General features: G+C 37.8%; 1 protein-coding gene across 2 annotated transcripts; it reads right to left on the bottom strand.

Moving 5' to 3' along the window:
• Nucleotides 1–173: 173 nt before the first annotated feature.
• On the bottom strand, nt 174–6,725 carry LOC113129491 (E3 ubiquitin-protein ligase RNF126). Of its 2 annotated transcripts, XR_003295610.1 has the most exons (10): nt 6,619–6,725; nt 5,027–5,085; nt 4,528–4,588; nt 3,793–4,028; nt 3,556–3,624; nt 3,388–3,457; nt 3,132–3,225; nt 2,386–2,501; nt 1,758–2,251; nt 174–713 (listed from the first exon to the last, which is right to left on the bottom strand). XR_003295610.1 is itself a non-coding variant. In XM_026305514.1 (9 exons), exons 1-9 carry the CDS (start codon nt 6,691–6,693, stop codon nt 2,072–2,074), a joined length of 960 nt encoding a protein of 319 aa, XP_026161299.1. In that variant the 5' UTR covers nt 6,694–6,725; the 3' UTR covers nt 1,121–2,071. The 2 variants fall into 2 exon arrangements, 1 of the variants encoding a protein (XP_026161299.1); XM_026305514.1 differs by lacking the exon at nt 174–713 and having other exon boundaries at nt 1,121–2,251.
• Between the last annotated feature and the right edge of the window lie 4,753 nt (nt 6,726–11,478).

The following is an 11,478-nucleotide window of genomic DNA, read 5'->3' as shown; positions in this document are numbered from 1 at the left end:
ATTACTACACATAGACACCCTAGCAAATCAAACAAGCTAAATACTTTAGAAAATACAAATGTGGCATGCTGATAAATGCTACAGGAGAGAACAAGAGATCAGCTAACCTAGTTAAAATATATTGTATACTTTTGTACTTTCAGCCACTTACAAAATATTTCGTGTAAAGTCTCAAAAGCTAAAACTATTTAAATTCAAGCTGTGACACTGAATCTGGAGTAACTACAAAACAGTTGGCTGTTTTTCAAGGTACATAGTTAAAAGGGCACAAATACTGTATTGAGTGTTAGCAATAAACAATGAATATGAGTCATTTTCACATTGCAAAGTCAAACTCATAGGCACACTTCAAGTGCCTTCATTTGTCCTCCAGGTAAGACCAATGTTCTGTCCAAAGGAACAATCCCCTCAGCTTAAAGGCCTTTGAACCTAAATCCCAGCGGACGAAAAAAAAGATACAATGTGGAGGAAATACACCCATATGGCTTCACAATAATAGGAAGCTGAATTTTTTAGCTTATTGATAACATTAAACAGGCAAGGACCTCATTGGAGGATCTGATGTAGAATCTGTTTACTCTCTGCATTCCTTTGGAAAAGGCCTTTGAAAGTACAAAATGATCTCAAGGAGGTATTATGCATTGAAATCACTTCAAGACGTGTTCACTAATGGTGCTATTGTTCCTCACTTGATGCTTGGTTATTCTGAGTTCCTGCAAGACATCATCAAAGGAACAAATAATTTATACTGGGAAACACAGAACAGCACAGTTTATAAATTGTGTATTTTCCAAAATGTTCACCATACCATTATGCTGCTTATTTTATATTAGGACAAACAGATCACTTAAAAAAAATATTTTAGCATCTCTGTATTACCAGTAGAAAATTCCCTTCCTGTTTTAATTGCTACACTCTGGTGTCTGAGCACCACACCATCAGTGCAGCAAAGAGAAAACACTGCCTCTGGTTGTTTCTACAAAACACATTTGTTTGAGATTAGACTCAGTTCTAGAAACATGAATTTAATTTAACTTGGAATGTCATAAGGTCTAGGTTAAGGCTGATGCTCATTATTGGATGAAATAATATTTAACATATAAACACACTGAGAATCACATTAATTATTTTTAAGTGGTAGCACCCATACATCTTTATTTTCATATTAATTCTTTGTATTGTTTGGTTTTGCTTTGTCTTTTTTGTACACGATCATACTGAAAATCAATAGTTTTTCAAGTGGCAACTTTATAAAAGCTTTTGTTTATGTTCAAGTTAAAACACGCTGAAATGTTTCAAGGTATATCACATGAAGTGCTGATTCACATTTTAGCCTTACAGATAAAATTTTAAAAATCCTTGTGTGTAATTTAGTAATTCTTATTCACACCATTACCCAAACAGCACAAAATTACTGCAATTTTACATGTCATTTTAAGTGCAAACAATGGTACCTGTGTAATGCCAGGTAATCTTAAAACTGCAAGAGGATCTTGACTATAAAATTATTCTATAAATTATTATTTTCTTTTAAGAACCAAAGGAATCAAATCTAACATCCACCAAAACCATAAATTTAAGTGCATGCTTAAACATTGCACTTTTGGTCATTTTCTGTATGAGATATTAACTACTACTTATAAAAAGAAATAACTGTACATTTCTTTTTGTTTCATCAGCAAAATGGGTAATTTGAAATCATATATATCTGAAAAAAAGAAAGAACAGCAACTGTTTTGTTGTCCCGAGTTTTGTACCTTTGGGTTCCTTTGTTTTCTCTTCCCTGTAGGAGGTGACTTTGCATGTTTCTCCACATCCTGCCTGGCAGAAGATGCACTCCAGGCCTCTGCCTTTCAATTGTTCAGATTCCCAATGAAGGTGGGAGCAACACGACAGGCAGAAATACATGGACCTCATGTATTACTTACCCCTGAATTAGGCTTGAGTGCTCCTGGCAGGATGCACTCAGGTCTCTACCCTATGGCAGGGTAGAGAGTGGAGGTCACCGCTCTGAAATACAGCAGCCTTGGAGCTATAAACAGCTCAGAGGGTAATAACGACAAATGTTTCTCTAGGAGTTATCAGTGGAGTTCTCGTTGCTGGTCGAACTCGAGGACTGAGGGGTGGAGGAGGATGAAGAGGATGAAGAAGATGAAGAGGAGGAGGTAAAGTTCATCCCTGATAGTTCTGGAGGGTTTGTGGCTGTGTTCTGTCCACTCAAGCTTTTCCTGCACACTGGACAAGTGTCATGCTGGAAAAATAAGACAAGCCGTTTTTGTTTCATTGCTAATATCTTCCCATTACCCAATAGTTTCAGAGAGGAACTCAATATTGCTGAATATTTATTGTAAAAGTAGAGAGCATTACATGGATGATGACTAATACCTGTTCCAGCCAGGGTACTATGCAATCATTGTGGAACATGTGATTGCACGGGAGCTGCCTCACATTTTCTCCCACACTATAATCTTCTTTACACACTGGGCATTCCAGTCCTGAGGCTGAAAGATAAAACATAAAAATGTAACATTTTAAAAGTGATTTGTGGTTGAGGACAAAAAGTCTAAATAATGAATAATAGTAATGTTATATTATGAACTTTCAATGGTATTGAGCATCACAGTCTGATCATCTGCAATTTTTTTTTTTAAAGCTAAGCAGTAAAACCCTGACAGGTCTCCAAAGTATAAAATGAACTGTAAAGTCAAAATGGTTGTTATGACTAGATTATAATGAATTATTTTCTCCAAGCGCAATCAGCATATCTACATAGTTATTAGGTGCAATATGCTCCTGTAGTAACCTGCAAAGTCTGTCAATGTTAAATCTGACTCTCCTAAGGTACAAAAAGTCCCTGTGATGGGTGTGTTAACTAAGTATGGATGATTATAAAATCATCCATGAGACATTTTGAATGCTTTTTACCAATTGCCAGATGATGATTTCACTAAGACTATAGATATACCCTGTGGTTGATTAAAGAATAAGTATACTGTAGATGAAGTTACTTTTTCACATTATATTATACTACTGTATAATGAAAGTATACAACCATCTATATTGAAAAACAACATTACCACAAGCTCGCATAAAAAGATCATTAAAGCAATAAATACTCTATTCTAGCTTACCAACATGCTCTTCTGTAATTTGAACTGTAGGAAGACTTCTTATTTTATCCCTGTCAGCAGGTGGCGGTCCCGTGTTCTCAAACTGGTTTAATAACTAATAAAGATGAGAGGAAATAATAGAAATTTTACATCATATGTACTACATATGCACAATATTTAAAATCCATAAGTCAAATTTAAAGTAAAAACAATTATAATAAACAAATAAATAAAATACAAACCTGTTTCTTGCACAATAACCCATTCTTGAAATTACCTGTGTTATAATTGCATCTAGTCCATTAGCACCCCAGGCATAATCCATAGGATTTGAGTGAAGAACACCCCTTAAAAAAATAATGAAACATAAGATCAACTAGATAAAATTATATTCCACTGAGCAATTACTTTCTGATTTGTTACAGCTCTTTTTTTAGAGACTCACCAGGGTCCAACGCCAATATTTGGCATAGCAGTAGGTGCAATTATTCCATTCACTAGTTGCTGAATGATCCTAGAAAATACACAGGTAAAACAAAGCTACAGTGAATGAAAAATGAAAGTAGTCTCTAAATATTAAGATTTACAGCAATGAAGGAAGAGACAACGCTCAGAGAAATGGTGACAAAAGACATATGTCATAACATAAGGACAAGCAGGGATTCAGTCCCACATTTCTTACCCTTCTAAAGTGGGAACACCATCATGCCTTCCTGCTTGTCGTCTTGAACCGTGACGACTTCTTGGTTGCCTGGCACCATATCGTTGCCTTGAAGCTGTTTCCCTTTCCCGCCTATTTTCAGCATCTCGATTGTCCTCTGTTCCAAGTCCAGCCGCGAAGTCAAAACTATCGTCAAAGACACCCAGGGCAAACTGACCATATCCTGAAGGGAATGTAAACAAGTGCTGGTCCGCACTCTGAAAGATAGAAAGATAAAAAATACTGTAATCTTAATAATAAAAATTACTACACTTAACTGGTTTCTTCTACCATACATCCTCAAGCTATATTTATGCTTGATTTATGGTCACTATAACACACCTACAGCATCGACTGTCAGGCTGAACTTTACCTTAATGGAAAGATCACAAAATGCTTTCTGACATACAGTATTTTCTTATTTAATGAGATCATCTTTTTATCACAACCCTTGAACTTTGTGGCAAAATACATCTTCATACTACTTACATGACCTATATATCAAGATAAAAAAGGTGCTCAACTTTCACTGGGCAACATTAGTAATTCAATATAATATGTCTGTGAAATGCTAGACTGCAATTGCAAAAGCAGAAGTGTAAACTCTAAAATTGCTTCCTTCATGGCCACTGTTATTCCAGCAGAAATTACAGGAATACTGACTATTAGCAGCAGTGAGGGAAAGTAAGTAAAGATTACAATATGCAAGTTACAAACCTCAAATGGTTGCTGGTTCTGGGACTCGCTGGAGATGGAGGACACAGAGCCATTGTCGGCACTGACAGTGGACAGAGATTTGACAAAGTTATATTTGGATTTAGTAATGCTAATTAATATGATTTTCTTCAGTTGTCACATGGAAATTAGGTTTTCAAATTAATTATGTGATGACTGACTGTGCTGGTAAAAAAAAGATCTGAATGGAGGCAGAGACAGTGTCATGTTGACTAAATGTGTTGCAGAAAGCAGTTTCAAAGCCTGTGTTGCTAGACTTTAACAGTACTGTTATAAAGCCCAGGAAGTTACAGATGTTTTCCAAGGCTTCTCAGTTGCAAATCTCGGTTAGTGTAACACTGATGTATAAAATAAGTGTATCATAATTGTTCGGAAGGCCTTACACCATCTGCAAAGAACATGTCAGATCCAGATCCAGTATTAGTCACAGATTGTTTTTTAAAAATGCTACTATTGAAGTAAAATGTATTTGATAACACACCTTCTCTCCTCTAGCAGCTCCTCAATAAACCCAAGCTCACATCTTGGGCATGTATACTCCTGTTAACAAAAACACAAAAACAATGGTAGTACAAACCAGATATGTCAAACTCAAATGTACTGATGACCTAACTAGGCTGTGGGGGTAAAGAAGACAGACAAGTATAATCCTTTCCTTTGTGTACACTCAGCTTTTACCCAGAAAAACGGCAGGAAAAGGAACCAGTCTGTGGCTAAATACCAATTATCTCCAGTTGGCACGTCTGGATTTGTCTAAGTAACACACAAATGCCAAATCCAAGCAAACCATGAGAAACAAAGAATGCCCAAATATCCCACTTATTGAGACACTGCAATAACTTATACTGGTGCACATCTGCTGATGATCTTTCCTGGTCACACACCATAACCATTTTGTACAACGGGGCACTGCCATGAAGGACCTTAACTCCGCCAAACTAACCACCATCTATTTATCTGAATGGTTGTCCTGAGCAGTTGTTTTACTGCTGTTTTGCTTGTCTTACTGGTATAGAGGAGGGGTAAACTGTATAGCTATAATCTAGATGATCAAATACTAAAAGCAACTCAGAAAATTAACTGAGGTCTATGTTTTCAAGAATCAAAAACCATCTAAGGTGCTAAAGAACTCTTCCAACACTTGCACAGATTAGTTGATCTTATGCCATGATCACCCCAATACAACTAGAATGAGCAGCTGCTTCTTCCACAAGGCTGTTAGATCGCTGATCACCTTAAAGCAACCCAGAATTTAACATATTCCTAAATTAATATTAGTACAGACACAGATACGCGAATACAGCAATGTCTTTATTTTGTTGGTTTCGAATCCACTGTTTGTTTACATATGACATTTTGTTTTGTTTCCCTGACCCAGGGCAAACAATATATCATTAACCTCTATTTGTATTGACTGAAATAACAACATAAAGTGGAACTAATGCACAGGTTGTTTTGTTTCTAACCAGTAAAAGAGCAGTTGTACAGTGGAGTGAGATGATCTCTTACATTGTGAAGGGCACAGTTCAGTAAAGGATCATTCTAGCCCATGACACACATGCCACCTGAATAGCAAAACAAGAAAAGGACACGGTGGCTTTGTTGCCACTGAATAGTTCACACAAGCGAGTAACAATCGCATGCTCAAAGTCTTAAGACAAGCTAGTGTTAACAGCATTTCGGTAGTACAAAATGTGATTAAAACACTGCTCTGAAACACTGTTACAGCTAGTCATGCTAACGGTTGAGCCAATATGCCTCGTAAACGCATCAACAAATGATCCCTCAAAACGCTGCTACAAACGATGCTAGTGAGATATGATATATCTGTGTCTAATAACTAAGCTGTTTGTGCTTAATTACTGACAGATTGAGTCTTGAAGTCCTGATATAACAAGCCAGGTCTGGTTAACAATGAGTAACGTTTGCGTTAGCAATCAAGCTGCTAATAATGTTAGCGTGCTAACAATTGGCCCCGCTGCTTCAACAATTCCCGCTAAAGAAACAACACCATTACGGTGTTTCCTATTTTGCCAAGGGGCTAGGTCTTTATATTCAGCCTGTGGTACTCACGGGAAGCCGAGGACTAATTTCTGCCGAGCATCTGTGACAGAAGAACCGGCTAGGCCATGGAGGAGCCTCCGCCATCTTTAGCCACTGAACAGCTAGAGATGAGGAAAACTACGGGACCCCGTAAAGGACAATGTTAGCCTCACACGATGAGGACAATGTATCCACCACGTGACGCAGCGTTAAATGACATTATTGCGACATAAGTACAGCATTTGATTAAAGTAATAAGAATATACAAATATTAATAACAAAGGGAAGTATTACTGTACGAACAATACCTAGAGTAAGATAGAATTATTGACTCAGATTAATGTCAAATATTGATCAGATCATATATATAAAAATACGTCATTTTTTTTTAGAAATTGTGTGAATACGAACAATACCAAAAACAAATCCAATTTTAATAAATATTTCAATTATTGGTCTATTTTTATTTGATAGCACTTAACAATCTGTTACCTGTCTCCTTAAATATTGCCACAAGGTGGTGCTTTTGTGCAGCAAGTGTTAGAGAATGTTCCTGTATTCTTGTAGCCAGTAGCTGAAGATGTAATACAGCCTTGGTAAGTGAGGTTATCATATGATGAAAAAAACTGGATAAGGTGTCACACTCACATGTAAAAGTCACAGGGAAACGTGGAACTCAAGACTGGATACAAGTATCTGTATAATGTATCACCACACTGTGTCTCCACTGTACTCAGGTCTTTTCCCGGCAGGTTCATGCCCCCCTTGCTCACCCTGTTCACATGAAAACCAGAAATGTGTTTTTGCGATCTGGCAACAAACTAGATTTATTTTGACACGTTACTTTTCCATTGGATTCTCGTCAACCACCTCTTGAGCCCAACAGGCATACTTTAAGTGTTTAACAGTTATTTATTTAGCATCTGTTTTTGAGCACTCATCTAGACAAAGGTGGATTTGTATTTTGTCCATGTTTATTTGACAGCAATTGTTGGAACCATTTTATCAAATGTCAAATCTGAGACATAAAACAGTAAATAAATAGCCTTTCACATGGGAAAGACATTGTCTCATTTTATGTGGACACAACCAAATTGTCGTTGGCGGCCTTCTGGCGCCCCTGAGGTAGCAGTGAAGGTCTCTGAGATCACTATAGTTACATTAAATCTGGAGGGGAAAATGACTGATTTCATTTTGTTTTCTGGTCTGTTTTTATTTTCAAAGTTGTAAATTAAATTGTTGTCAGTATTTTTTTTACAGATACCCCTAATGTTATTACCACAGCTTCAGATTGACAGCCATAAATATGTCACACAATTCTGGAGTATATCTAGTGCTTGGCACATGTTGAGAGTAAGTAGGAGTTCCCATCCCATTGACCAATCACATCTCTCAAACAGTCCTGCCTGATTGTTATTTTCAAATGTCCAGTTTCATATGCATGAGGACTATAGCCCTGGATTTATGATTGTAAGATTACACTGTTTGACTGAAAAACATATGAGTATAGCCATACATCCACCCACTGCTGTGAATCAGTATTAAGCAGGAAAAAATCTTTCTGTTACAGTTTCTTATGCCCTAACAGAAAAATAACTCCAAAAGTTCAGACAAACAGTTACAATATTTTCCAAACTGGAATGCATAGATAATTAGTTATAGTAAGATGGATGTTTCCACACAGCAGGGCTCACAGGGTAACCTACTTAGGTCCTAATGTCCTCTCTAGACTGGTGTTGTGTCTGGTTTGGCCATGTGGGAGCAGGGAAGACATGGTGGTCCCATGGGCTGAGATTAGAGAAGGTCTGATAGCACCGAGGTTTGCTATGTCTGCCTGGCTGAGGTAAGCCATTGTCTCTCTGCACCCAGTGCGTCACCACCATCTGAATCCAGTGCTCATTGTAGCAATGCAATCTGGGGAGTGAGTGACTGTGGGTCAGAGACAGGTCATGTGTGCAGCAGAAAACAATTCTGCCAAATTGACTGACCTTGCATATTAGATAGTTTTAAGTCACTTTTGAACTGGAAAAAATATATAATATTCTGCAGTGAACTGCACTGCCTATAAGGAAGTGAGGTCTATATTAAAGGTATTCTTACTGTGATGTGTATTACCAAGTAAACGCATGCTGTAAAAGACTGCAAGTAGTGGAAGTAACTATTTGTACTGCTTTCTGCCACTGTAATAAAGTCACTGTAATCTGAATGTCGGTGTATGTACACATACACACATGTACTGTGACTTCCACAATCGACTGATTGTTGTTTTCTAGGCCAACTTTTTACAGTTTAATTTCTATTACGCTCTAAGAAGCAATGAAGTGTTGCAGCCAAGGCACCAGACAGATATGCAGGCAAGGGACACTGCTGCTTTTGTCACCCCATAGAGTTTTTCCAGACACTCCAGTTGGGATTGCCCCACACAGTCCCTCTGGGCCCCCGAATTACACTCACATACGCGCATAAACACACACATAGAGACACACTCTAATAACAGTCGCCTGCTGGAACTTCCTGGGCCTCTTAGTCATGCGTCACTTGTTTTCAGTCCCACCCATCGAAGACTCTGTCTCCCTCCAGACCCTCTCTGAGAACATGTGCATCAAACAGACACAAGAACACAAATACACATATACACACACTGTACGATCCTTGGACAAACAATAAGGAGGCGAAGATCAACATTTGTGATGTCTTAAAAAAATAAACCTAACATATTTGTGAACATGTATATACTCATATCTGAATCACAGCAGGTATCCCCTTCTGTGCAATGTTTTTCCACTCTGCTTGTTTTCCAAAACAAAGTCGCTGAGCACTACATTGGTACATAAGTGTTTGGGATTACATCACTGAGCAGCTAACAAAATATAGATGCAGCTAAAGGAGCATATGTGCACAATTAGTAACCTATCTTACACATTGATTTTTACATGCATTGTATATTTGTATATGTGTTAATGTGTGCCTGCTTTTGTAAGAGCATGGATGTATGTATCTGTGAAGCCTCTGAATGGGTTTATCAGGTGAGATTTTAACTGCATGCATTTTACCTCTATATTTTCTCACAGTGTCGTAGAATCCACTCTTTAAACCAAACAATACTCGAGCTACTGAGGTTGTGCATGAGTGCAGTTGTTCCTCTAATCAAAACCTGACCATCAGTCACAAGATGGGCAACTCTGAGGTCTAGAGAAACAGATTCCACATGGTTGACACCCAGGGTAAGTTAAATGACAACTCTGCTAAAGCAACTTTCCCACTCTCCTCTTTGCAGCATACCATTAAGCAGCAGATTAAATACTCCACTAACTTTCCATGATAAACAAGCAGGTATGTAGGCCAAGTCTTATAAAAAAGATCATTTTGTCTTGTTTCTATGTGAGAGGCACCTGAAAATTTGATGTGAAATTATGGTCAAGGACTGGTAAGGTTCCAAGCCTCAAATTACACAAGTGGACCTAATTTAAGTCAAGTCTGGGATGTAAGTGTAGCCCAATTATTACACTTCATACTTTTTCAGGTATGTGGCTTGATATTCCAACTCAAACCAGTTAATTCCATGCCCTTGTCTGTGCCAAGGCCAGGAGGCAACAATCTCATATACTAAGACACACATGTTCCCAAACACCTTAAAATCCTCAGACCAAATGTAAATGTTCCTTGAATACCTTAACCCTGTGAATTAATCTGAGGTAGTTATACAATCACAGGCATTTTGAAAACATTTTACAAACCCTTAAAGTTTATATTGTTGTATCTCCAGTACATTTTCCTCTTGTTAGACTTCATGTGGGCGAGACCACACATGAAGAGAAGTTGTGCCAGAGGTCATGATAAGGAAGTGAAGCAAGTCACCAAGAATAATTGGGGACAATTAGCATGTAGAACTTCCTAACTTTGCTGATGATCTGGTCCTGGCCAAATCACTGACAAGCACTACTCATATGCAGTTAAGCTTCCTGGATTTTGTTGCTTAAAGTGGAATGAGATAAACCTATTTGTCAACTTAATGGTTAGTCACCAGTTTTATTGTCAGGTACAGCAAACTTTAAACATTAAACTTTTAAATGTGTTTTTCCCCTTTAAAAGACACCCTCATCCCTTTTTGATACAAAAACTATCACAACTATTAATCTGTGATGACTGAATCATAGTGTACTCAATATAATATCTATTACCTCACACAAGAAAAAATTAAAGGCAAAAAGTATTAATGAGAAATCTATAAAACATCATGTGTAGAAGGATAAACTGTGTGTGTGGGCAGCTGTGTCAGTATAATGACCAGTTGTCAGAAGTTAAATATCATGCACATAGAAAATTAAAAGACTTGCCATGTAACAAAGAAAATCTGGTAAATAATGGCTGAGCAGATATATTCTGATGGAGTGATGGATCTGATATCTATTAGTTTCAGATGTGAGATGGAGCTGTTTACAATCCTGTGGTGCGATCCAGAGAGTGGGTGGTCTCAGAAACACTCTACAGCGCCTGGTTTCATCACAACATCATTTCAGACCTAAATGTTGGCTGCTAACTTACTGGAAGTAGCAAAGCAATGTGGCGGAAATGATACCATGTGGACATAGTTGAGAAAGAAGTTTGACATATCAGAACAGGATGATTACACATCCCTGAATTGCAAGTGTGGGCGTCATATTATAGCCCCATGTGTTTGTAGGGATATAAACAACTTAGCCAAAGGTTGTGATGTCATGTGTGTAACTGATCCCATGCTTAACAGGTGAATTCTAGCAGGAAAGAAGCACCAATAATCACATCCAAACACACACACACACACACACACACACACACACACACACACACACACACACAAAGCCACATTCCAGTGGAAGTGAGGCTGACACCTCATTGGCTATGCCACAA

The sequence above is a fragment of the Mastacembelus armatus genome, chromosome 4 (genome assembly GCF_900324485.2).
Source record: "Mastacembelus armatus chromosome 4, fMasArm1.2, whole genome shotgun sequence".
In the NCBI taxonomy this organism is placed as follows: Eukaryota; Metazoa; Chordata; class Actinopteri; order Synbranchiformes; family Mastacembelidae; genus Mastacembelus; species Mastacembelus armatus.
Note: the sequence above shows the minus strand (reverse complement) of the source record. Positions and strands in the feature narration are given on the sequence as shown.

Excerpts from the sequence above, each read along its gene's own strand:
- LOC113129491 (XM_026305514.1), bottom strand. The coding sequence starts at position 6,693 with ATGGCGGAGGCTCCTCCATGGCCTAGCCGGTTCTTCTGTCACAGATGC. Across the intron at positions 3,458-3,555 it reads AATATTGGCGTTGGACCCTG|GGGTGTTCTTCACTCAAATC; the intron begins GTGAGTCTCTAA and ends TATTTTTTTAAG. Across the intron at positions 3,226-3,387 it reads TAGATGCAATTATAACACAG|TTATTAAACCAGTTTGAGAA; the intron begins GTAATTTCAAGA and ends CATCTTTATTAG.